Raw genomic sequence first — 27,797 nt, forward strand, 5'->3', positions numbered from 1 at the left:
ACATCCTGTTGTCCCTACGTTTTACAGGTGTCTAGCAGCACCACTTAAAATATTAAGCTCTGTAATTGCTATGCATGTAGTTTCTGTCAGCTTTTGTTCCAGATGGGTTGTTTTTTTCTCCCCCTTTTGTTATCAGGTGGACCATCCCAAATTTTTCTAATTAAAGATCTTGTTTTAAAGCACTGGCAATGAGCAAATGAAAACATGCATGCACACACTAATGAGCGAAGTTATCCTTTCATTAACTTCCAGATGCGCTTTTCATGCATATTGATGTGCTTCCCAACACTGCAACATGCACTTAACTGTAATGCATTACACACACAAATTAAGATGCCATTTTAGAAGAGTCTGAAGACTGCCTTATGCTGCATGATATTGCTTTCAGGGTGTCCTTGAATCAAAAATGCACTTAAATATATGATGGTTTTGTTATTTTTCAGCAGGGGCTTATGCTATATAGAGATGTAAAGCAGCAAATATATTACTCCCAATTTTTTTAAAGATTAATATGTGGAGTTAGAAAACACAGTGATGTATCTGTAAATGATATTGGTTATCACTCTGCTGTCTGCTTTGCTTTTGGGCAGCTGATTTTTAATATTTATTATGCTGCCTGAAGAATACTTGGAGAATATACCATGCCTCACTACATTTCAATGTATCCTCAATGCACTGTGGCATGAACTGAAATGCAAGTTTCTGAAAGCCTGGTCTATTTTAGGACAATATTTTGTAACAATTATATTCAGCTGTGAAAAATGATCCGCAGTATGTATTTAGAAAAACTAGCTGAGATATGAAGGTAATTTATTACTACTTTTCAGCATCCAATAACAGATTTTAGATTCTTTTTTTTTCGTGGGATATACTTCCTTTGGTATTTCTAAAGTGCCTATTAATATAGCCACTAAGCTTAGTTGATACTGATAGAAAGGAAAATACTATTTTCCCTCCTTAACTTCAACAGTTTTTTTCCTGAAAGAAGTAGCTGCTTGAATAACTTTGTCGATTCTACCGTCCAGGCAAGTTCAATGGTAAATGTGATATCCCCGTCACCGTACTCCCTGGGATTCTCATGGTGCAAATATGAGTGATCTGTAACTTTAGGGGTGCAAAATGGAAAATGGGTAATACTGTTTCATGATTTTCTTTATAATCTATGTTTATAGTCATGCCTTTCAGTCTGAAGAATCACACAGCACTTCATGGCCTGATTTTGAAACATTACTAAACCTATTGCTTAGGTTCAGTGAAAGCCTTGCTCTTTGTGCAGTGTGGGGAGCAAAAATTAGTGGAAAAAGGGTGGTATGTCTACATTGTGGTCATTGTAGAGCCTGTAGCTCAGATAGACATGATTGAGCTAGCATGAAACTAACAGGCCCGGATATCAGGACCAATGTCCCACTTGACTATTTGTGCAATTTCTTGGGTGGGCTTTGTAGGTTGCATTGAGTTATATATTGCTACAGCGCCTGTTCTCAAGCTTTTTAAATTCAAGGTGCCCCTCAGAAAACGTCAGCTCTCAGCTTTCACTTGTTTCTGGACCAAGAAAAAAATAATAAATCAAATTTTCTCCTACAAAGAATTAGGAAAGACCACAAGTTAGAATATTTTTCACACTGTGGCTTTTTATTTGAAAGCTCTGGGTTTATTTTGTGAATCGTGTCAGTGTTTACACACTGAACAGTATTAATATCGAGGATCACCCTTAAAAGGATCTCATGGCACCCTGGTTGAGAATCACTGTGCTACAGTTATACTATTAGCAGTACTGTAGTCAGCTGGTTAAGTTACTCTGTGTATGTGAACTCTAGTCACAGCAGTTCACTCCTAATCCAGTCTTATATTTGGGGTAAATAAAAATAAATAAATAAATAAAAATAATGCTAAAAAATACCATAATGCCATTATATAAATTAGTAAGTTCCCTTAAATCGTGTTTTTGTTACAAGTCACCCTATCTCCAGGGTTCAAAATATGGGAGGGAGGGTTTTGGGAAGGCCAATAAGAGATGAGAGCCCCCGGCCCACCCCATGCCTTTCTCAGCAGCTTAGGTGGCAGCGGCTCCTTCCGGCTGCCACCGCTGCAGATCCCCTGCAAGCGTCCGAGTGTAATTCGAACCCTGCCTATCTCAAAAAAGATGCACCATAAAGAGCGGGGTGTTTAGATATGGAGGATGAGCGACACAAGAGGCATGGAAAACTTCTGCATAGGGAGATAGGGAGAGATTGAAAAGTTGGGACTATTTAGTTAGGAAGAAGATAAAACAGCAGCATGCCAGAGGCATAAAAACATTTAAAAAATTCATTTTGGAGAATGTAAGCCAGGTGCTTCTTTTCCCATAATACAGGAATACTGATGCTATTCAAAAAATGTTAAAGCAAGAAATGTAAAACTAATTAAGGCAATACTTTTTACACAGCATATAGTTGATATGGTTGTCATCCCCACTGGATATCACTGAGATATACCTGCAAAATAGTTGCTAGAAGTTACAAAAGATTAGACATTTGACAGGATGATGATTTGTAGATATTCAGTGTTTTTAAAATGGTATGTTTCAGGGCACCGCTGTCTGGAGCTAGAAATGAGTTGCCATTATGAACAAATTATTCCAGACTTGTTCACAAACAGGTCCCTTGCATTGCGTTCAGCAGTAATTGTTACTTCTGCCTTCTGCCTCTACCCAAGATGCAATAAATACGGATGCCACCAGTCTGATTGGTGGACAATTCCTGTTTTCCGATGCACTACTGTGGATAATTCTAGTGATTCAGAGGGATCATTTTATGGTAATAAGAACTATGCTTTGAAATAACTGTTAGCAGAATTGCAACACATTTAGGAATTGCTTCATGCACTCCTGGAATATAGCTATCTCAGGGGCTTGAGGGCCTGTACTGACTGGGCAAAAACTTTTGGCAGGTCCACTTAGACAATATTCAGCTTTCACAGAAAGTGCAAGAAAGTATCCGTTCAAGACAGGCAGGCCACCAGTTTTTAATGCTCTCTTTGAAAGACACCTGTGTAGTAAATGGCGTGGACTCCCATTTATCTTTTTTGGAAAGATGAAGGGCTGAGACAGTTCTGCTGGGATTCAGAGTTAGTTTCAGATAGACTAGATTTCAAAGTACTGCATAGATTACTAAACCATCTCCAGCAGTTTATTATCAGTGCTGAATTCTTTCTGTTATATGGTCTATTTGAGACATTCACCACATATAACCCAGTAATTATTCCTTCCAAAAGAAAATGCATTCCTGTCACCACTAATATACTGATCTGAATATGTGACAATGCAATGTGTATTGGCTGCTGTTAGATTCGTGCTCAAATAATATGCAGTCTTGTAAATATAATACAAGGTTTATAGAGCTTGCACATTATCCCATGTGATGGTTTTGACCAATTCCTTCTGATGTTTTAAAAATAACTGAGTGAATATAAATGTTATTATTTGCAAAGCTGCCATCATCCCTCTGCATCCCCTTCCCCCACCCTAAAGACTATGGAAACAGGATGCAGCTGTTACTTTTTAATTCAAATTGCAGTCAATTAATGGTAATGATTGGTAAATTTGAATCAGATGCAAGATTTGAATAAAGATTAGTTTATATTTATTTATTTATTTTTACGTGTATATGATAACAATGAAACATGGTAGCTTGTATAATTCTTCACTACAGTCTATGGTGTTGTGACTGGAATTTTTGACCTTTGCTGCAGCAAATGGTCAAAGATAAGTGCAGGCAAATTACTGGAGAACATGCAATTTGAATATTTTACCAGCTTTCTCTTCAGTTTCAATAATTCATAGCAAATACACAACTTAAGTACTGTACTTTCATATATCTTTTTTCCTTCATCATTGATTGGTTTGGGAACAGTGCTATTTATTATTTATTTTAAAAGCTTTTTCTAGAAACCCCAGGAGAGATGAGTCTTGTTTCCATTCTTCAAAGGCAAGTAGTAATATCAAATATAATAATAGAAATAAAAACAGCAATAGTGTGCTGCAGAGAAAGAGTAAAAAATTAAGTTAAAATTGTCTCTGTTTGTATTAACTAAATCATACTGGTTTTTAAAACCTCTAAAATGTAAAGTTCTGATAATTTTATTTTAAAGGCATTAAAACACTCAAGCTGGATTAATATACATAGAGGAGAACGTGTTATCCACAAAAAAGGATCAGGCTGGGGCAGGTTGCTCTGTCAACATGTTTCAGTCCAGGAGGCAGAAGGCTCTGGCACGTGCCCTTAGTGCTTATTTGGTTGTGGGCTCCTGTGCAATAACATGGCCAACTAGACTCTCAGGCGTGGTGGTAATGGTTTCTGTACCTTACATACCTGTTTATTTGGAACTGGACTTCTAAGTCACTGAATTACTAACTCACTGGGGAGAATTTTCAGTCCTTTCTGATTTGGCGTGGTTTTGAACTAACTCTGGATATCAAGAGTGTCCATATTTTATTTAGCAACTGAGAGTAATTAACTGCAGACAAGTCAAGTTCCTTTATTGGGCTCTGTAAACCTCCCATATCCCATTGGTTCCTTTCCAGTATAGACCTGGGCTCCATTTTGATGTACTGCGTAGAGCTGGTGATCTGTCACTGTCGGATATTTTGGTTTTCTTCACTCTTATTGCTTCAGCTCTATTGCTCCAAGGGGAGCAGCTAAGGTGGAGAGGGCGATTATTTGGGCTGGAGGGCCACTTAGGGAGGTTTGGTGAGCTATTGTGGGCCGGGGCAGCACCCCATCGCACCTCAGCCTACAACAGCTCACCAAAACTCTAAGTGGTCCAGGGGTGCCGGATGGAGCAGGTAGGTGGGGTATCCATGGAGACCAGCCCAGGACCCACACAGGCAGGGTGCGCTCAAGTGGGCACATGGGATAGGACCATGGGCCGGTGGGGAGCGGTGTACAGGAGTGTGATGGGTGGCTGGGGCCAGGATCGCGGGGCCAAGGCTGGGGCCAGGGCAGATCATGATGCATTCCCTGCACAGCCTCGCACTGTCACCGCCCTGTGATCCCAGCCTGAGCCCCAGCCAGGCCTGTCCGTCCCACGCCTATATGCTGATCCCTGCCCGCTTATGGCTCCATCCGTGCTCCCAGCTAAGTGTACCCTGCCTGCACGGGTCCTTGTCTGGTCTCCATGGAGACCCTACCTGCTTGCCCACTATATCTGGTGCACCTGGTGGTGGGTCCGGGCAGATGGGCCAGGGCGCCTGGGCAGCAGAGCTGGGTCCGGCAATGGCGGTATCACTAGTGTCAGCAGTTCGAAGGAGCTGCTGTTGCAGGGACTGCTGTCCTGCCCCAGCCCTGCTGCGTGCCCAGGGGCAGCAGGACAGGCTGCATGTGCCCCTTGCACTTGGGATGGGCAGGGCTCAGGGACTTGCCGTGGGATGGACAAAACAACTTGGTAGGCTGGATCTGACCCATGAGCTGTATTTTGCCGACTCCTAAACTAAGGCTATGTTTTGTACGTCTTTGTCCCAGCATTTATTGGTTCCTGTAGTTTCATTTTTGCTTTCTTTAAAAAAAAATCTTGCCCTTACATTGGTGCTGACATAAAACCTTCTTTTCACCTGGTGCTGTACTGATGCATTGAGCTGGGAGAGACCATAGTAGCAAGGTATTCATCCCTGCTACTAATTTTAGTTGAATTATACTGGGGGGACATTTGATCCAAAGCAGTGAGAGGTGTCCACTGTTCCAGACTCCAGCTCCAATTCCAGGAAACATTTTTAAATGAGTAGAGTGAAAGCTGAATTTGGGTATTGACCACTTAATAGTGATATTGTAAATGATTTTATAGCTGACTATTTTATCACAATGCAATCTTTTTTGGATGTCAGGATCACAGGGCTAACAAACAATCTGGGCGAAAATCTGCCCCAACTAGAACCAGTTCAAAATTACTGCATCCAGTTCTGGACGCTGCACTTCAGGAGGGATGTGGCCAGCATTGAGAGGGTCCAGAGGAGGGCCACTCGCATGATCAGGAGGCAGCAGGGCAGGCCCTATGAGGAGAGGCTATGGGACCTGAACCTGTTCAGCCTCCACAAGAGAAGGCTGAGAGGGGATCTGGTGGCCGTCTATAAACTTACCAGGGGGAACCAGCGGGGAATGGAAGAGACCCTGTTCCCCCAAGCACTACCCGGAGTAACTAGGAATAATGGCCATAAGTTGACTGAGAGTAGGTTCAGCCTGGACATCAGGAAGCACTACTTCACTGTCAGGGTGGCCAGGATCTGGAACCAACTTCCAAGGGCAGTGGTGCTTGCTCCTACCCTGGGGGTCTTTAAAAGGAGGCTAGATAATCACCTAGCCGGGATCATTTGACCCCAGTACTCTTGCAGGGGGTCGGACTTGATGATCTGCTCAGGTCCCTTCCGACCCTACCAACTATGAAACTGTTACCTGAAGGAAGTAGTCTTTGCAGCTGTGTTTGGAGTAATTGGTCATCCTGTGGAACTAGTAGCTAGCAACTGAAAATAGCAACCCAGGTATTAAAGGTCAGCACCTAGCTGGTCAATATTTAAGCCCTTTCCAGCCTTGTATCCAGTCTGACCTCCTGGTCTTGACTTTTTAGCTTCTGATCTTCAGCTTGTTTCCTGGTACCCGATTTTGGCTGTTTGACTTGCTTCCTGGTTCTGGATGGCTCTGGAGCTCAACCCTTGCTAACGGGGTGGATCTACCTGTGCTCTAGTCCATTACAGTGGAGTAGAGTTGGGAGTTGGAATAAAGTACTTCTATACCCACTATATCACAAAATGCTGTCAGTCTCCATCTGCCATGTTCCCATTTCTTCTTTTAAACTTCTAACCTCTTTTTTTTCTTTTCCATTCCTCTTTCTCCATCTTCACTTCTCCTTTCATTCTTACCTACCCCTGAGTCCAGGTTTCTTACAGTCAGTGGCTGCTGCTTCTGCCTCTCAAGCCAACATAGCGCTCCTGCCTCACTTTGTTAGGATTACTGTAGTTAGTCTGGTGCTGTTGTAAGTGTCAGGAGGAAGCAAAAGATTTATTCACCAAATGCATTTAGAGCCACTTGTCCGCCCTCTTGTCTGGTGGTGTATAGCAGCAGCATCCTTACAGTTATAGGCAGGTGCAGAACTGGATACTTCCTCAAAAGCCTGTTTCCATTATGGGTGGGATGATCCACCTAAGGATGTTTAAAGCCAAGCAATCTACCCTTTTTAGCCTGAGGAATATCCTTGGGAGAATTCCTAGTAGTGCCAGCGTGACATATAATTTACTAGGCTAGTTTCTGACAAAAAACTTTAACTACTTTCCTCCAATGCTGCCCACAAAGCCTGTGATAATATGTGATCTGTAACTTTTGCTGCTGTTGCTTCTTAAGCCTGACATGCTTTTCCTGCAGATCAGCACTGTTTTGCTGCTTGAAAAGGTCAACACCTTCTCTGAACTTCACATGCCATCACTGTATCTGCAGCTGTAGTTCCCAGAATTCGGCTGTTATACTGCTTTGAACAAGATGGAAATCTAGTAAGGGTGCAGAATGATTTTTCAGCCAGCCTTGCTTTTGCTGACCACACTCCAACTAACCATACCACAGCTGCTTAGGTATGCAGTTATTGCCCATGTATATAGCATGACAAACTCAGAGGAACTAGGCCATTGTTATCAAGGTTTCACTGCTGTGCCAGCTGGTTCACTGTGGCATCTCAACACTGGGTACTTGGTCAAGCCATCTGGTCCTCAGGAAGGAATGCAAGAAACATTAGTTAACTCTCTCCAGCTATTGCCAAAGTTGCCTTGTATAATGTCCAGATTTCTCACCTATGAAACAAAATAGTATAGACTTACTAAGTGTAATCTTGTTTAGAGTTTTCTTTCTGGTTGCCTCCAGAACTGCTTTGGTCAACTTGCCAAGTGCTCAAACTTTTTCATCATGGAGAAGCAACTTTTTCATTGATACTAAGTTGATTTTTCAGCATACTATCCAGGTAGTGGAACTCATGAATTATAGGAAGCCACTATCCATCAATACACCGTGTGGACAGCATGTAACTTTTACCAAGTATTGCATGACTTCAGTCTTCATTAAAATATAACCTTGAGCCCAAAACCTGAATGCACTGTCATCTAGATAGAGCAACTCATGGAGCAGTTGAGTAGTGACTTACTCTTTCTTGCAATCATGTGCAACTGAACAACATTTCAGAGGTGCAGAATCTTAATAACTGGAATGTTGCTAGTTGCCTTCTTCAAGTGTTGCATATAGCAGCGTGAACAAAATTGATTCTGATTCCAAGAATAGAACCTTGTTTCATTTCATTAATGACAGGAATAGTTTCAGTTCGACCAGGGACAGTCCTTGCACTGCTATGCAGTCTGTCACGGCGGGGTCCTGCAGGAGGGCCGTGATCTCAAGGCCCCCTTCCTGTGCCAAGTTGGCCCAAATAGCACCCTCACTTCTTGCCCGCCACGTCTTTGATGGAGATTAAACGTATGGGAGGCTGCCTTATGTCCTCTTGGACACGGGTTGCTGTAGTCTCTGCCCCGTGGATTCCTGGGCCCCTTGTGGGTCTCGCTCTGCAATGGGTGCTTCAGGGGCACCCTAGGCTTATGGGCTATGTGTGGCTCCAACCACCCCCTTACCACGCCCCAAGCCTCGCAGCTGGAATAGACGTTGTCAGGTCTAGGTCTACACCCTCTCTGGTGCTCGGGCTCTCCGCGGCCCTGTCTCTCCCCGCCTCCTCTCTCTGGCACTTCTCAGCAACGCCGCCCCCTCCTCGGGGCTCTTCCACAGCAACGCCGCCCCCTCCTCGGGGCTCTTCCACAGCAACGCCGCCCCCTCCTCGGGGCTCTTCCACAATGGCACCCACTCCTACGGGGCTTCCCAAACACTGCCCTCTCTTTGGGGCTCACCATACCCACGCTGGGGCTTCTCGTCAACACCCCCTTCTCTGGGGCTTCTCAACTGCCCCTCTCTGGGGCTGGGGTCTGTGCCCCCCGAATGCTGCACCCTTGCTGCTGCTGGGTTCCCACACTGCTGTGGGTCCCCTATGAGGCCTCCTCCAACCCCTAATAGCCTCACCCAAACCACCGGTTTTAAACAGCAACACAAACACAAGCCCCCTTGGCTATAACAGAACTTAAAGCTGCCCGGCTAAAACCATGTTGCTCAAACATCCCAGGGCTGCGCCACCCTTTACCCGGCTTGGGCTGTACCTGCAGTCAGGCTTCTCCTTGCACCTTTGCTCAGGGAGAGCTCCTTCCTCTCTGGCAGCTGGCAGGGAACTGCCAGCCTGCCCTCAGCCCCTGGGCTTTATATGGGAGCCAGGCCCTGCCCCTTCTGGTCAGATGACCTCCTCTGGTTGCCCTGGCAACCCGCAGCTGGGTTCGTCCCTCCCTGCTAGAGGTCCTTCCCCAGCACTTTTTTTCCTTCTTAGGAGCAGGGCACCTCAGTGCTCTGCGACACAGTCCTTCTTGGAACTGATGCAGAACTGTAAGAAACTTTTCAGAACCCCTGAGCCTGTCCATCAGATTTCAGAGATTGAAATGACTATCAAAGGCTTTTTTTTGATGACAGTGAAAGCCATGTTAGATATCACAGGATCATCATGTTCAAACATGGTTCAGCAGTCAGTTAAAGGGTATCTAAGCCAGTATTTTATTAGCAATTTCTAACAGGATTGGCTAGAATGCAGGAGCTATCTTTCATTCCTTGCCAGTTTTTATTATTATACTTATCTGTAGCAATGCAGTATTTCAGCTGAATTTTCGGTTGGCTTTGACTGAATTATCTGCAAATCCAACCAGTAGTCAGCCCCTTGCATGACTTGAATGACCTTGACATCATTACGGTTTCTGTTGCACAATGACATAAACAATTAGCTGCCACCAATGGACTTGTTGAAAACTTCTGTCTGTAATGGCCAGCTCACGCATGACGTGCAGCTGGCATTGGTAGATCTGATGCCTGTACAGGATTCTGGAAGGACATCTTCAGCAAGGGGGAGGAGGAGATTTCATAGATTCCTAGATGCTAGGGTCGGAAGGGACCTCAATAGATCATCGAGTCCGACCCCCTGCATAGGCAGGAAAGAGTGCTGGGTCTAGATGACCCCAGCTAGATGCCCATCCAACCTCCTCTTGAAGACCCCCAGGGTAGGGGAGAGCACCACCTCCCTTGGGAGCCCGTTCCAGACTTTGGCCACTCGAACTGTGAAGAAGTTCTTCCTAATGTCCAATCTAAATCTGCTCTCTGCTAGCTTGTGGCCATTATTTCTTGTAACCCCCAGGGGAGCCTTGGTGAGTAAATCCTCACCAATTCCGTTCTGCGCTCCCATAATGAACTTATAGCAGCCATAAGGTCACCTCTCAACCTTCTCTTGCGGAGGCTGAAGAGGTCCAGGTGCCCTAGTCTCTCCTCATAGGGCTTGGCCTGCAAGCCCTTAACCATACAAGTGGCCCTTCTCTGGACCCTCTCCAGGTTATCCACATCCCTCTTGAAGTGCGGCGCCCAAAATTGCACGCAATATTCCAACTGCAGTCTGACCAGAGCTCGACAGAAGGGAAGTATCACCTCTTTGGTTCTGTTCGTCATGCATCTGCTGATGCACAATAAAGTGCCATTAGCTTTTCTGATGACTTCATCACACTGACGACTCATGTTCATCTTGGAGTCCACTAGGACTCCAAGATCCCTTTCCACTTCCGTGCCACCAAGCAGGTCATTTCCTAGGCAGTAGGTATGTTGGACATTTTTCCTCCCTAGGTGCAGCACTTTGCATTTCTCCTTGTTGAACTGCATTCTGTTGTTTTCTGTCCATATGTCCAATCTGTCCAGGTCTGCTTGTAGTTGTTCCCTGCCCTCCGGTGTGTCCACTTCTCCCCAGAGTTTTCTGTCATCCGCAAACTTGGACAGAGTACACTTCACTCCCTTGTCCAAGTCGCTGATGAAGACATTGAAGAGTACTGGTCCAAGGACTGAGCCCTGCGGGACCCCACTGCCCACACCTTTCCAGGTTGATACTGACCCATCCACTACGACTCTCTGGGTACAACCCTCTAGCCAATTCGCCACCCACTGGACTGTGTAGTCATCCAAGTCACAGCATCTTAACTTGTTTACCAGTATGGGGTGGGATACCGTATCGAAGGCCTTCCTGAAGTCTAAGTAAACGACGTCAACCCCTACTCCTGCGTCCAGGTGTTTTGTAACCTGGTCATAAAAAGAGACTAGATTAGTCAGGCATGATCTACCTGCTACAAACCCGTGCTGGTTTCCCCTCAGCATAATTTTTCCTGCCAGGCTCTCGCAAATGTGAGCCTTGATAATTTTTTCAAAGACTTTGCCAAGGATGGAGGTAAGACTGACTGGCCTATAGTTGCCTGGGTCCTCCTTCCTCCCCTTCTTGAAAATGGGAACCACATTGGCCCTTTTCCAGTCCTCCAGGACCTGGCCCGTGTGCCATGAGTGTAAAAATATTCCCGCCAGTGGCTGTGCAATGACGTCAGCCACTGCCTTCAGCACCCTCAGATGGAGCTCATCCGGGCCTGCCGACTTAAATGCATCCAGTTCCTCCAAGTGCCTCTGCACCATCTCAGGGTCTACGCTTGGTAGTCTGGCGCCCTGCTGCTGCCTCTCTACAATCCCAGTGAGAGCCTTGTCTTGCCCCTCACTTAGGAACACTGAGGCAAAGAACTCATTGAGGAGTTCAGCCTTGTCCCCCCTGTCCGTCACCAATTGCTTATGTCCGTTTAGTAGAGGTCCTATTCCACCCTGGGCCTTCCTTTTACTCCCTATATATCTAAAAAAAATGTTTTTGTTATCCTTAACTTGGGATGTCATCCTCAGCTCCATGGTAGCTTTGGCCTGTCTAGCTGCCTCCCTACAGCTTTGGCCTGTCTAGCTGCCTCCCTGGCCTGTATACTTCTCTTTGGTAATCTCTCCCCGTTTCCACTTTTTATATGCCCCCCTTTTTGCCCGTAGGCTGTTCTGGATTTCTCTGGTGAGCCAAGGAAGCCTCTTGGCCCCTTTCCCCCTTTTTCCTCACATCGGGATTGTCTCCCTCTGTGCCCGAAGGATCATTTCCTTAAGGCACAGCCACCCTTCCTGGGCTCCCATGTCTTCAAAACTCTTACTCTGCAGTGCGTCCTTGACTAAATGCCTGAGTTCATTGAAATCAGCTTTCCTAAAGTCTAGCGCTTTCACCCTACTAGTTACTGTACCCATTCGATGATTTGGAAGGATGCAAGTAAGAATCCTCTCAGCAGTGGAGAAGAGGGCAATGCCTCGGTAGTTCCCACACACTGACGTGTCAACTTTTTTGCAGATGGTCACAATGTTGGCATTCTTTAAGTCAGACAGAGCTTCCTCATTAACCCATATTCTGATGTGTAGTTTGTGAAGTTTTTGCACTAGTGCTGTTCTGCCACCTTTGAAGACCTCTGGGAATGCCGTCTGGTCCTGGCACTTTATTCTTCTTGGTCTGAGTGATGGGACGCCAGACTCCCTTGAAGGATGGGGGATCAGCAAGAGATTCTATTATCGGGTGTTGAGGGATGGACTCGATGGTGGTAGATGAGACCTCAGATTCACAGTTGAGTAGAATCTCAAAGTGCTCCTTCCAGTGTTGTTTGATGGATATACTCTCTGTGAGAAGGGTGGAGCCACCCTGGGATCACAAGGGGGTTGGGTTATTGGAATGTCACCTGTGGATGGTTTTTATTGCTTGAAAGAAGCTTCTCATGTCATGTTGATCAGTGAAACTTTAGATCTCTGTGGCTTTTGCTTGCCACCACTGGTTCTTGATGTCCTGCAACCTCCTCTGAACTACACCTTTAAGTCGTGGTAAGCCTATTGTTTTTGCTGGTTGGAGGGTTCATTTTGCCAAGTGTAGAACATGGTTCTCTTCTGGTGGATAAATGCTTCATTATTTTTATAGACAAGGTTCCTTGGGTGAATTTTGATATCTTCTATTAGACCAACCCAAATAGTTGGAGAATAGTTATTAAGCAAGCTTTTGGGTTCAAAAACCCTTCGTCAGGCTAAGGAAGTTTCAGCAGTTGGTGTGTGCTCTTCCTGGATGGAATGAAAAGTAAAGAAGCCAGGGGCTGGGCTGGGGAGTCAGTTGCCAGGCAGATTATAATGTGTCAAAAATCCAATGTCTATATTTAGTCCATGATCTCTAGTATCCAGGAAGTTGATGAAATGGAGTTCATAGGCTCGTCTCTGGAAAGTGTTGTGTAAGTTTCCCTTGAGGATCAGGACTGAGAGATTGGAGGGAGAGTGGCCCTCCTGTGGGAAATGTGCCCCCACTGGTAATTGGGTATTTTTGTCTTTGATAGATTTCCGGTGTGCATTAATTCTGGTGCGCAGTTGTTGTTTGGTGTCTCCTACATATTTTCCATCAGGGCATTTGGTGCATTGGATGAGGTATATAACATTTCTGGAGGTGCAGCTGTAAGATCCTGGGATGCTGATGGCTCTGTTATGGGGTGTAGTAATAGTGGGGGTGGTGGAGATGTGTTGGCAGGTTTTGCATTTCTTGTCCTGGCACAGTCTGGATCCTTTTGGTGTGTTCTGGGCTTGAGGAAGTTTGCTTCTGGTGATGAACTTGGTGAGATTTGGTGCTTGTTTAAAGGCTAGGATGGGTGGCTCTGGGAAGATCTTTTTAAGAATAGGGTCTCTTTCTAGTATGGGTTGCAGTTGTTTGAGGATTTTTCGTACAGGTTCAAGGGAGGGGTGATACGTCATAACCAGTGGTGTGCGATTTGTGGGGGGCGGGTTCTGTACTGCAGCAGTTCTTCACGTGGTATCTGGGTGGCTCTTTCAAACGTGCGATCTACCTCTCTGGAGGAGTGTCCTTGTTGGGTGAAAGCCTTTTTAAGAGTGGTGAGGTGGCGATCCTGGGTGTTCTCTTCAGTACAGATGCGATGGTCTCTGAGGGCTTGGCTGTATATCACAGCTTTTTTGGTGTGTTTAGGGTGATTGCTGGTTCTGTGCAGATATGTATGTTGGTCTGTGGGTTTCTTGTATAACATGGTCTGTATTTTATCATTTTGGATACTGATCATCGTGTCTAAAAAGGAGATGCTGGTGCTGGAGTATTCTAGAGAAAGTTGGATGGAGGGATGGTGATTGTTGAATTTCTGATGGAACCCTAATCTTTATGATGGTAAGTGGAGTATCCAATTGATTCAGTGCATGCCTTGTGAATAATGTGCTTAAGTTGCTCCCAATGTACCTGGATGTCCTTGATGTAGTCAGGTGGGTCAGACAGCCTCTCAGTAAGGCATTGCTGAAGAGCCTCATATCTAGCTTGGTTTTGGAGTGCCTTGATTTTAAATCTCTTCCACATTCCTTTTGGTTGTTTATGTTGTTGTGGTGCAAGCTGTATGACTTGCATCGATTGATCTAAAAGGTGGTCCATCCAACAATCATCTGCACCTCTCAGGACTTGGGTGATATGGGCATTGGTATGATCAAGGGCTCTGACAATAATTTAGTTGAGAAGGTGCCAGTGATTAGAGCATGGGTGCTTCCAAGTGGTTTTATAATTGTCACACCGTCTGAAGATAGTATTCATGATGAGCAAATCATGCTCTGCACATTTTCTGAGGAGAAAGGTACCATTGGGATTGACTTTCCCCACCCTCTCTTTCCCAGTGGTGTCACTCCAGAGTTCAGAGTGTCACCCAATTCTTGTGTTGAAGTCACTTCTGAGGATGAGCTTGTTTTCCTTGGCAGTGGCAGTCAGGACTGTGTCAAGAGCACAGTAGACCTGTTCCTTGTTGACTTCTTTATAGTCTAGTGTCAGGGCCTATGTACTGGTGATGACCATAGCATACTGGTTGTTACTGAGCTTAAGGCAGAGAGTTATAAGGCATTTGTTAATGCTGACAGGAGTTCTGAAAGCTAACAGTCTTGTTCTTGATGGCAAAGCCAACCCTGTGAATGTGCCTCTCTTCAGGTGACTTTCCTTTCCAAAAAAGGTGTAGCCACCTCCTTCTTGCAGTTAGCCTTCATCTGCCCAGTGGGTCTCACTTAGCAGCAATATTGATGTCATATCTTGCAAGTTTGCTAACTTCTATGGCAGTTCTTCTTCCAGGACACTCACTGTTCAGGGAATCTATGGGAGTGCTGACGTTACATGTGACAAATTTCAATACTTAATTTTGATGGTTTCAGCCACAGGTAGAGTGATCCCACTGGATGGGGCAATGCAGCCTATGTTTAGAGCACCTTTTCTAGCCCCTTCCCCAGTCAAGGTGAGCAGAGGGGATCCAAAAGAGGACTGCTCAGTCCTGGCTGCAGATGCCAAATTGTATTTCTGTCTCGGTAAGTGCAAAAAGACCATCACATGACCACTGCCTATGTTCAGATTTGGGACTAGGGACTCCCAGGGATCACTGTTCCTGTCCCCACCCCAACTCATCCATCGCCACAGGACTTGGTTTGTGGGATATGTTAACATGCCTGGCAGAGGCCTGCGCATAACATCTTTTAATGTGGGGAAGCTGGTGCACAAGTGACAGCCACATGAACTCAACAAGAAGGAGCCCAGAACCCAGTGACAAGGATCCATCCCTTGGCAGCCCTCATCCACCTTCAAAGCCTCAGAGAACCAGCAGGTCCTCAAATGTTCTGCTGTTGGGGTCTTCAGGAGTTTGGACAATGCTTAGACTGGGACCTCGCCTCAAACCTGTTTGCCAGGAGAGACCCTACTAGGAATACAAGGCTCCAAATGACATAACTCTAAGAGTCATTGGTACACACAAGCCTCTCTACCACTACATGGTTACAGTCCAAGGAGAGGATCTATATTATTACAGTTTTCTGGTGACAGGCTGTCCTCTGAGCAGGCTGGTTTTCTTCAGGTATATCCAATAGTGTGTGGACTTTCCATGAGGCTATATAGAGGAAGCAAACATTTTTGTTTGATGTTCAAGTGCACAAATTAACCTAGCTGATGTGGCTATCTGGTCCAGTCCATGTGAAAGGTTGTTTAAAGGCATCTCATCTTGTTTGTGCTACCCCTAATTTGGAATGAGCCAAGGGCTTTCTCCAAATAGGGCTTCTCAATCACCCGGCAGTTTACTAGACGAAACTGCTGTGTTTGCTTCAGACATCCAGTAATTCCAGCCTCTGCTACCTGAGTACAGGTTCATGACTATTACTTCCAGTGTTGCTGTGTCTGTCACCGTCGCTCATATATCCCTACAGGTTTTCAGAAGGATGCCATGACTGTGGGAGTGTGTGAATGGATTAAAGTGATGGTACTTTGCACAGTGCCACCACTACTGTTTTGTGCCAGTGTGGTACGCACAAAGAGTACTGTGTATAAAGAAAGACAAGCAGGATCTATTTTCAGGGGAATAAGGCAATATGCCACCACGTTTATTGAAAACACAAACTATTAAGCCATTATATCCTTATTGTTTAAATCATTACACTTATAGACACATATTAACATACACATTCTCACATAACAACACCCCCCTCCCCCTGCCGGGTTCTGCAGATTCATAAATTGTAAGGCTGGAAGGGACATCAGGTCCAGCCCCCTGCACCAAGCAGGAAAGATAACTGGGGGTCAGGTGACCCCAGCGAAGTGACTGTCTAGTCTCCTTTTGAAGATTTCCAGGGTAGGTGATTGCACCACCTCTGGAGGGAGCTTATTCCACAGTCTGGACACCCTGACTGTGAAGAAATTTTTCCTAAGGTTGAGCCTGAGTCGATCTTCCAGGAGTTTGTGGCCATTACTCCTGGTTTTCCCCCTCAGGTGCCCTGGTGAACAGTTGTTCACTGAGCCCTTGATGTACTGCCGTGGTGTAGTGGTAAGCTGTTACCAGGTCCCTTGTCAGCTTTCTTTTCCTCAGGCTGAAGCGTCCCAGATCCCTTAGCCTTTCCTCGTATGGTTTGCCTTTTAAGACTCTGATCATACGGGTGGCTCTTCTTTGGATTCTCTCAAGCTTGTCCATGCCCTTGTAAAAAGTGCGGTGCCCAGAACTGGACGCAGTACTCCAGCTGTGGTCTCACCAGTGCTGAATGGAGTGGAAGAATTGCCTCCTTGGTTTTGCTGGAGATGCATCGATTGATGCATGCCAGAGTATTATTTGCCTTACTGGCTACAGCATTGCACTGCCGGCTCATAGTCATACTGTGGTCTATTATTACCCCCTTTCATTCATGGTGCTAGTCAGTTTGGTGCCGCCAAGCCTGTGGGTGTGTTGGGGATTGCTCATTCCAAGGTGGAGCACTTTGCATTTCTCGACGTTGAAATACATTAAATTCTGATCCGCCCAACTTGCTAGCCTGTCTAGGTCCGCCTATATCTGTAACCTATCTTCAAGCGTGACCACACTTCCCCATAACTTGGTGTCATCCGCGAACTTGGCCAGTGAGCTCTTCACCCCCACATACAAATCATTAATAAAGATGTTGAAAAGTCCTGGACCAAGCACTGACCCCTGCGGGACACCACTGCCCACTTCTCACCAGGATGACACAGTTCCGTTCACTACGACTCTCTGGGTTCTGTCCTGCAGCCAGTTTCTCACCCACCTGAGTGTCTTGGAGTTAAGCCCACAATCCTCCAATTTTCTTGTGAGGACATCGTGGGATACCAGATCACAAAGGGCTTTTGGAAGTCTAGGTACACAATGAAAACCTGCTTTCTTGTGCCTAGGTAGCGAGTTACCTGGTCATAGAAGGAGATGAGGTTGGTAAGGCAAGACCTGCCCATGACAAAGCTATGTTGGCTGTCATTCCGAATCTTACCTTCTGCAAGCTTATTGCAGATAGACTCCTTATGAACTTTTCTAGGATTTTCCCTAGGATGGAAGTTTAGGCTGATTGGCCTATACTTACCCAGGTCCTCCCTCCTGCCCTTCTTGTGGATGGGCACAGCATTGGCCCTCTTCCGGTCCTCTGGGACTTTTCCAGAGTACCACGAGTTGTGGAAGTTTGACGAGGGGTTCTGCAATGTCTTTGGCCAGGTCCTTCAGCACTTTTGGATGAAGATCATCCTCTCTCACTGACTTATATACACCCAGTTTTTTTAATTGGTCATACATCAATTCTACAGCAATAGTAGGAAGGCAAATATTCCTACTGTTTGCATCTTTAGTTTCTATTTTCTTTCTTGCCTGACCACACACGTACCACATTCATACAAAACAAGAAATAGAAAAACATTAAGATGGCTACGTAAAACAAAATGGAGTTTTAGCTTATGCTAAGCTATATAAAAGATAAAACTACAAATGAAGTCCAACACCAGTATACTTCAAGCCCAATGGAACTGAAAAAAAGCTGCTGCAATTATGAAGCACTAGGGAAATGCAGTCCCTGATTATCAGTGAGGTTAATTCAAATGTCCTCAGAGTGATGTTGTTCATGCTACTTGGTGACATTGCCCTGTTATGGAGAACTACACTGTGGCACCAGTGTCTCAGCTGCTGTTGATCTACATGAGTTCATATGTTAGTTTTTCCATTAGTGACTCTCATGCTTGGGCTCATCTGCCCTCTTGCCATTGAGATGAGTTTTTAACCACTGGGGAGATCATTGGCTGTTGCCAGCTGCTCCACACTTGTAGTTAGCTGCTCCATCAGACAACAGATGCTGCTAATGTGGTTCATGTGGGTTACCAGTTTGCCATCAGAGATCTTCCATTAGAGAGTTCCTCCATTAGAGGTCCAAGTTCAGCAAACACCAGCTCCCACCAAAACCCACATTTTAATTATCATTAATCTTTGCTGTTAAGATTGTGAGTTTCTTATTATTGCAGATTGAGATGTACTATATTTAAGCTGTTAAATCTGTGCACATTGGGCATTGCTAAAGACATGTCCTTGGGCTCCAGATCCAGGTAAACCAAACAGTTAAAAAATGTTTTATTGCAAATAATTTAAACAGCTAAGTTAAAAGGTATTTGGATCAAATGGACAAGTTGTTGTCAGTCCTGTATTTAGTTATTTTGTGACAAGCTATTCCAGGTTTAAAAGATGTATAAATATACATGGTCTGTCAAATATTCTCTGATGAAATTGCATCAGCTGGTTGTGAAACATAAAAAAAAAATTAAAAATTTTAATGCATTGAGGGAATAAAAATACAGACTTCTTTGATACAGGCTTTGCTTTTCATTTCTATTATATGTAGTTCCCATAGCTAAAAATCTCATCATACCTTGTAGCATACGTGCATGCTAAACTGCATCAGAACCTAAGAAAAAACTCCCTTCCTCTCCATTCACCAGTCCAGAGTGCATGTTTTATGAAAATGGTAGGTCAGCTATCAAATCCAGTTCTTTTCCTATTTTCATCAGATGGAATCTGCTTTCTGCTGGCAGAAACCATTTTTTGTTTATTTTCTAGGTCTGTTAATTCAAATTTTACTTATGTGAAGCATTTATCTTTATTCTTATGTCTCTCCTGTCCCTTTGAAACAATCTGGCTTAACAGTTGCAAGATCTAAAGCAGGGATATAACTAGGGATCCTGGTTTTCTCTGTTAAAAAATCCAGTATGCTCTGATAAACCCTCCCAAATTCTCTGATTAAAAAAACCTAAGGTCTGTGTTTCTCTGTGATTTAAAATGAAATGTCACACACGTACACATGTACGTGTATGTGTACATATGTACATATATATATTTATGTATAATATGTGATGTTTCACACACACATACACACACACACACATATTCATTTATATGTACGTACACACACACACACACACACACACACACACACACACACACACATATATCTTAACGTTGTAGTTAGGTTTTTGAAAACTGCAACTTTAAGTGAAATGATGTTAAGCAAATCCAATTTCCCCATAAGAATTAATGTAAATAGGGAGGGTTAGGTTCCAGGGAATTTTTTTTCCCCAGACAAAATATATTATATAGCTGGGTCCGCAGCTCTGTGCCCCGCTTGCCTGTGCTGAGGCCTTGGGTGGGGTGGCTCTCCACTGCCGTGTGCACTCCTGCAGGCAAGTGGTGGGGGGGAGAGGGGGATTGAGGCCCCTGTAGGGAGGGCGCTGGGCAGGGCTGGGGTTGCTGCACAGCCAGATGGCATTTGGGGCTTGGGGCCTGGGGCTGCAATGCACGGCTGCAGGGCCCCATTGGGGAGCAGCTTTGGGCTGCGGGTAGCTCGTCCAGTGGGGGGCCAGCTCTCCACTGCCACACATATCCCAGGGGGCTGTGGGGACCCACGCCCCCCAGATCTGTACCCTGGGCAGGCACAGACTGTGGGCTTGGGCTTCCACCCTGCTTTGCTTCCCTGGGGCCTCCACAGCCCTGCTAGCCGTTGCCAGCTCTGCCCTACTTTGCTCCCCTGCAGCCTCTGCAGCCCAGCAGGCATGACCTAGCATGGCTGGGGACAGCAGGGCTGCACAGGGATCTCCTTATCACTGCTCACCCCCCTGCTGCCCTAGCAATGCGCCTCCTGTGCATGGGGCTGCGCCCCTCAAAGCAACAGCACAAACAGGTGATGCATCGCCAGGGCAGTGGGGGCGGGGGGTGAGCAGCAGTGAGGAGATCCCCACATGGCCCTGCTTTCCCCAGTCACACTGGGTCATGCCCACAGGACTGCGGAGGCCCCAGGGGAGTAAAGCAGGGTGGGAGCCCAGGTCTGCAGCTTGCGCCTGCCCCGGGTACAGATTTGGGAGTGCGTGTGGCAGCGGGGAGCCAGCTCTCCCCCTCCCCCTCCCCCTCCCCCAGACAAGCCACATGCAGCCCTGTCCTGCTTCATGCTGGGGCCCTGCAGCTGTGCATTGTGGCCCTAGGCCCCAAGCCCTACCCAGCTGGGCAGCAGTCCCAGCCTTGCCTAGCTCCCTCCCTACAGGGACCTCAATCCCCCTCTCCCCCCATCACTTACCTGCTGGAGCTGCTCTGCAGGCTGCCTGGGGCCATGTGCATATACATACATGCATGTGGCGTCCCCTGTCTCACCGCCTGTCTCACTAGCAGGCAGTGGCCAAACAATGTTATAACGGGACATTGCACAACTTTAAACGAGTCTGTTCCTTAATAGATCAGTGATGTAATAACAAAACAATGCTAACCGGAATGATGTAAAGTGAGGAGTATCTGTGTGTGTGTGTGTGTGTGTGTATTGTAATAAAATAAATTCTAAATACCTATATATTTTGGCATTTGATTTTGGTTTTTTTTATTATGGAAAATCAGAGCTCTCTCTGCCCCTTCGCTCACCAGGATGCGGGTCCAGCTGCAGCTGCCCCCCTGCTGTTTTGTGGCACTGAGCAGCCATGATATGCCAGTGTCCCTCACTGCAAAGCCACAGCCCTGCCAGTGCCCCTCACTTCTGATCTGCAGCCCCTGCCTATCCCACACTTACTCCCTTCCGGGAGCAGCTGTCCCCCTGCACCAGGACATAGGTGCAACTGTGGTTGTCACCTCCCGCTGCTTTGGGACATTAAACAACCCTGACATGCCAGTGCCTTGCTCCTGCCTATGCCATTGCCCCTCATTTGCAAGCCATAGCCCCACCAACCTTGCCAGTGCCCCATGTGTGTCCTGCATTTTGCTTCCAAGCCAAGGGAAGCCCAGCAGCAGGCAGGGCAGGTGGGAGGGAGGAGAGGAAGGGGAAGTGGGATGGGGATGTAGGCGGGGCCACCCATGGGGCCAGCCACCTTTTAGCCCCCACCAAGTGGAGACTGCTGCTCCTTGCCTGCTGCCCCAATGAGAGTCCCTAGTCCACCACAGTCCCTGCCCTACTGCCCTTGCTTTCCTGCTCGTACGCACTCACCGCTCAACTGGTTCCAGATGGCAGCAGCATGTCCTGGCAGAGTTGGGCTGCCCCAACTGCTGTAGGCTCACTGCGGCTCTGGCCAGCCCTTGCACACTGCCCAGGGCTGCCAGCGCTTGTCCCCACTGCAGATCGTGGAGCTGCTCTGCCGAGACGCTCTGCACTAGTCTGGTCTGGCCCAGGCACTATGGATGCTGAGCGCTTTGATGTACCCACTGCCACCTTTTGGAACTATCTGGGCAGTGAGCACCTGGGAACAGCAGGATAGGGGTAGCGGGGTAGGGACTGCGGTGGGCCGGAAACTCGCATGGGGACAGTGGGTGGGTGGCGGCTCAGGACTAGAAGACCGCTTCTGGCCCCATGGATAACCCTCTCCCACTTCTTTTCTTCCTCCTCCTCTCCCTTCCCTCTTCCATCTCACTTGCCCTGCCTGTCACCAGGCTTCCCATCCACCGCTTCCCTACAGGGCCAATCAGCAGGCCCCAAAACCTGTAAAATCAGATCCAGGGGCCACGCAGGGACCAGGAAATCACTGGCCCCCTCATTCCCAACCCATAGCCCCCTACCTCTCCAGGCCCTACTTACTCTGAAGGCTGCAGGAGGCAAAGTGAGTCTGAGTCAGCCCTGGCTAGTCTTAAATTCTCAGGCCCTGACCATGCCCCCTCCCCCTTCCCCTTTCCCTTTAGACAGGGTTTAGGGTTTTGCACCCATTTTGCAAGCAGCTTGTTGCAGGCTGGAACTCTGCCAGCCTGTGGAGAGCTGTTTGCAAAAGGAGAAACCCATGGTTTTCCACTTCAAAGGGGAAAATCCTCATTTTTCTGCAGGAAACGGAAAACCTGGAACCCTGGATATAACCAAAAATAAAGCTCTCAGTGATTTGGGTGACCATTTTTTTTTACAGTTCATACAGTTTTCTGTGAACTTGAGTTTTAAGTTATATGATCTTGAGGTCAAAAAGTATACAAACAATACCAAGTCTGTGTGATGGAGGAAAGTTTGGATCAGGTATGTAACTGCCTTACATGCCTTCATAAAGGGATATATATGAAGGACAAAGTCATAGAATCATAAAAAATGAAGGTTGGAAGGGACCTCAGGAGGCCATGTAGTCCAACCCCCTGCTCAAAGCAGGACCAGCCCCAATTAGATCATTCCAGCCAGGGCCAGGCATTAAAAACCTCCAAGGATGGAGATTCCACCAACTCTCTAGGTAACCCCGAGGTGGGCAGTTATTTTGGGCGGAGGGTCGCTTACTGAGTTTTGGCAAGCCTTTGAGGGCCACATGACAGGCAATCCAGGGCAGATTAATATTCATTTTCTACATTTTTTAGGGGCCCCGCGGGCCGGAGAGAATAGCTTGGCGGGCCACATCCGGCCTGTGGGCCACATTTTGCCTACCCCTGAACCTGTTCCAGTGCTTCACCACCCTCCTAGTGAGAAAATTTTTCCTAATATCCAACTTAAACCTCCCTTGCTGCAGCTTGAGCCCATTGCTCCTTGCTCTGTCACCTGCCACCACTGAGAACAGCCTAGTTCCAAGTCAAGTCTGTCAAGAATCCTTCAACTCTTTCTAAATGGACATAAACTTTGTGGTACATCTATAAATATCTCCAACATTATGCTTGTTACTATAGTTCCCACCCACTATGACTGTTCCCTGCATCATGCTGGTGCCATGCGACTATCACTTGAATTAAGGGAACGTCTCTATTCTTTGTTAATGGAATAAGGCATGGCGTAGATTTCCATTTAGTGTAAAGACAATGGTTCTCTCAGTAGTCTTTATTATAATAATACATTCTGTTAGACCTCAATAAGAATGGTCAGTTTGGCAGCTGGTAAGGGTAAATATTTAGCATTGTTTGACAAGCATATTGGTTACTTAAATTACTTAAATATTTCTCTTCACTAGTAGAAGCTGTTTTTCTTTTGCATTGGTACTTAGTTCAACTTTGGAAAATATGCATCTTTGTATCACAGGATAAAATCCTGAAAATAATTTTAATGACCTTACTGGAAATTAAAACTCCCAAACTCTGTCTGTGTTCTCATTAAGTATTTCTAGTCTGACTGTCAAATGATCAAAGTTTTATATGAAAAAATTGCTTCAGACACTAAATGAAGCTGTAAGATTTACATGAAATGCTTATTTTGTATTATCAGACCTTAATGTTATGTGTCTTTCATTACAGGAAATTAAAATGCATGACTGATAGTGAAACTGTTGCACCTGACTGGCCTTATTACAAAACCATTGATAGGATCCTGTCTAAAGTAACAGAACACAGTGATGTGAAAATGCATGAAAGTCAGCAACCAGGTCCTTCTACATCACAGACTGAAGCCTCACAGTCACCATCAGCTAAGTCTACACCTCTCTACTTGCCATATAACCAATTTACTTATGAAGGAAGGGAAGAGTGTTTTGAAGATGAACATTCAGAGAGCTCATCGAGCCTACTTTCTTACAAGCTTAGGTAGTTTTTTTATTCTCTCTCATATGTCACATTGGACTGGGTCTGTAAGACTGCTTACATTTCTCTCTCATTTTCGCTTTTGCTCTCTTTCACTCTTGCTCTTGTGCTGTCTTTCTTGCTCTTAAATCACAAGTGAGATGTGGTAGTAACTTAACTGCAGGACTAAGGTTTTTCATCTGTGGGTGGTTAAAGGGATTTGGAAAGACTGGGTCAGGACTGATACCAAAAAATGCTGCACAGTCCCCAACTTAGCATGAATATCACTCAGATCATGAGATGCAGTAATTCTGCTGGGATAGGAGATGCCTCTCAAGTTCTATGACATGGGTGACTGGTGCCTCCTAATCCTGGGGGGCACCAGCAGCCGATTAGTGATGGGGGGAGTCTCCGAGCAGCTGATTGCTGACCGGGGGGGCCGGGGGAGAAAAAAATGGGGGGGGGGCGCGAAGGAGGCTGTTTGTGAAAGCCTGTGGGGAAAGGGGAGGGGAAAGGGCCATGGGGGGGAGGGAGCGAGGCTGGGGCTGGCAGTGGGCAGGGCTTGGGCTTGGGGATGGGGTCCACTGCACCTGTGCAGCTGCCCCTTCCCCATGCCAGGGGTCATTTGCCTGGTGCCGGCATTCACCTCCCCTTATCCCTGCCTTGGCTCTGGCTGCCTCCCTGCACTGGCCCTGGTCCGGCCCCAGCCCCGCAACGCCCGGGGCAGGGCCAGCAGGGCCAGCCTTGGTTGTGGCACCAGGCTGGAGGAGACGGAGCCCCTTGCCCCACCCTGCCTCATCTAAGTAACCCCCAGGAAGAGCCTGGTGGCTTTTCAGAGTCACAGTGCCAGGGAGCCAAGTGGGGCATATGGCTCCCCTGATCTTTGCACAGGGCAAGGGCGGGCTGCAGCTGTGAGGTGAGCTGGGCTCTGCCCGCTCCACGCCTCACTGCAGCCTTTGAAAGCGGCGCGCCACCATGTGACCTGCCGCTGGGCAGGCCAGGCAATGAGGCACAGGACGCTGTGCCACTCCACTTTCAAAGGCTGCAGTGGGGCATGGAGCAGGCAGAGCCCAGCTCGCCTTGCAGCTGCAGCCCACCCTTGCCCCGTGCAAAGATCGGGGGGGGGGGGCATGTGCCCCCCTTGGCTCCCTGGCACTGCAACTCTGCAGGAGTCACCGGGCTCAGCTTGTCCCATGACCCGGCCTGACCAGGGCTCCATTCACTGTGAGTGGGGCCCCAGCCGGGCTGGGTCCTGGGACAATCTCCACATTGCAGCAGGGGCAGGGGTGAATGATTTCTCCCTGTCCTTACCCCACTCCCTCCTGCATTGTGGGGTAAGCCCAGAAACTAAAGAAAGAAACCTTGCCTACCTGCCTGCTGTGCTGGGCCAGCTGCGTGCCCCTCCCCCCTGCTGCAGCAGCCTGCGGCCGGAAGTGCCGCCAGCGCTTTTCTCAGGGGGGCATGGCCCATCTCAGGGGGTGTATGTGCACCCATGTGCACCCGCTACACATGTCAGTGTTCTATGTAGTGCATGTAAAGAACAATCTGGGGAAAATAACATGTCGTTTAGATGCACAGTAATTTGCCTCTCTCCAGCCATTCCTATCAGCCTCAATGTAGTAAGAATGACATTTCACTAGATTTGCCTATTAAAAATGTATAGAGAACAACTTTAAAGATGGAAACTGCAACTCATGCATTAAAGTGCATTGCAGCCATTTTATATATAATTAAAATGGTGTTTATTTGAAGTCATCATTAATACAAGAAATAAAGATGCGCTTTTCTTGTGTGGAAAATATTTTAATTCCCTAGAAAGCGTGGTTTCAGCAAAGACAATATTGTGGACCTGATACATTTCAGTCTTTTCCAGTCTCATTTTTCATGCAAAATATGTGATGGAAATAAGATTTGACTGCATTTTTCTATCAGAAAAAAAATGAGGTGATCCTAGAAAACCTTACTGTGTATCTGTTTAGTACTTAAGGATAACAGTAAAATTATGTGTCAGTCATGCAACATAAAGCTTTTGAACTAGAATTAAAACCAGACAGACTGGTCTGGATTAATGACTTTTCAGGCCTACATTTGGAGTTGTTTGAGAGAACTTGAGTAAGTAGTAAAGCAGAGACTAATTAATTCAATAAATAAGCATATTTAGATTTACCCTCAACAGCTGATGATTTTCTCAAAAGTATTTGTCTGAAATAATTCATAGAATAATTTCTGTGAGTATTTCTTGATCTGTAACTCTGTATTGGTTTATGAGCTGCAATTCTTGTTCCACTAACAATTCACTATAAGTATTTGAGGTCTTTGATACTCAACTTTGCTCGGATATGCATAACTCCTAGAATCAGATTTCTAATGCAAATACTTTCTTTTGCCACCTCAGAACTTGATTTCTGTGAATATTCTTTTATAGTAAACTTAAGTAATTGTGTCTGCAAACAGTACCAGTAAATTCATACCATAGAAAATTTTGGAATATAATGAAGTTAAAAAATATATTTGAGGTGTTCATTTATTGTTATTTAGGAACATTTGCATTTTGTATTACAAGCAGCTGAAAGACCTATATGAAAGGTATTACAGCTGTAAGTATCTGAGAATCGATTGAGCTTCGTTTTACACTAGAAGAGTCTCTGTGGATTCTAAAGAGTAACAAAAAAGATTCAGCTACTTAAGAGGAGATGAGCCAGGAACTTAGTGGAGCTGCAGAGGAAGAGGCAGGATGATTGTATGACCTGGTGTTTAATCTTGCCCTTATCTGTGTGGGAGAGCATTTTAATGAGTTGTGTAAGATCAGATTTCAGAACACTTCACTAACTTTAGTTTTTATCTCCACTGGCCTTTTTTCCCCCTAAAAATGTCTTCCTCTTGTTACTACAAGTCCTGCTTCACTAGCATTGACAGCAGTGAGACTGCCCGTGTAGCTTAGCTTCTGGCATTTTACTGACAGTGCTTTCTAACCCTACTCAGGATTGCTTTGAAAACCAGTGGCACCAATACGTGTGAAGAGAGGCTGCTCTGACTTGCTGTAATTACAACGCGTCAGAGCAGACTAGAGGTGCGCCGATACATCGGTCCCATATCAGATGGGCACCAATATAAAGAAAATTAACAGCATCAGCAGTCAGCTTGTTTGGCTGATATGGCCGATTAATGTGGCCGATAAATGCCTCACGCACGTGTGCAGCTGCAGCGCAGCCCCAGCTCCAGTCCCAGCCCCACTCCCTCCCTCACCCCAGTGCCCCGATCTGCATCCCCATGTCCCTTCCCTCCCCGCTCGCCCCTTCCTCCACGACAGACTTACCAGCCAGACCTGCATATCGGCAATCGGATCAGTATCAGCTGATATGGCTCGTTAAAAAACAGCCATTGGTATTGGCCCAACAAATTTGTATCATTGCACCCCTAGAGCAGACTTGATTAATCAACTCTGCTGGAACATGGTAATTACTGCGCTCCAGCAGACTCCAGTGTCGCATGTATCAGTGTTCCCACACTGAAAAATGGTGGTGGGGGTGCTTTAAATAAAGCTCATTTGACCAGCTTCAGTTAAAGTGCCCCTGCTGCCATTTTT

General features: G+C 46.3%; 1 protein-coding gene across 7 annotated transcripts in view; it reads left to right on the plus strand.

Moving 5' to 3' along the window:
* The window catches only part of MSANTD1 (Myb/SANT DNA binding domain containing 1), a 104,758-nt gene that overhangs the window by 59,638 nt on the left and 17,323 nt on the right, over positions 1-27,797 (plus strand). For all 7 annotated transcript variants that reach the window (XM_059721533.1, XM_019479090.2, XM_059721532.1 and 4 more), the window contains one exon: positions 23,951-24,235. In XM_059721533.1, coding sequence (XP_059577516.1) covers positions 23,951-24,235 — 285 coding nt within the window. The remainder of the gene's footprint in view (positions 1-23,950; positions 24,236-27,797) is intronic.

Source organism: Alligator mississippiensis, chromosome 2 (genome assembly GCF_030867095.1).
Source record: "Alligator mississippiensis isolate rAllMis1 chromosome 2, rAllMis1, whole genome shotgun sequence".
NCBI classification, from domain to species: domain Eukaryota; kingdom Metazoa; phylum Chordata; order Crocodylia; family Alligatoridae; genus Alligator; species Alligator mississippiensis.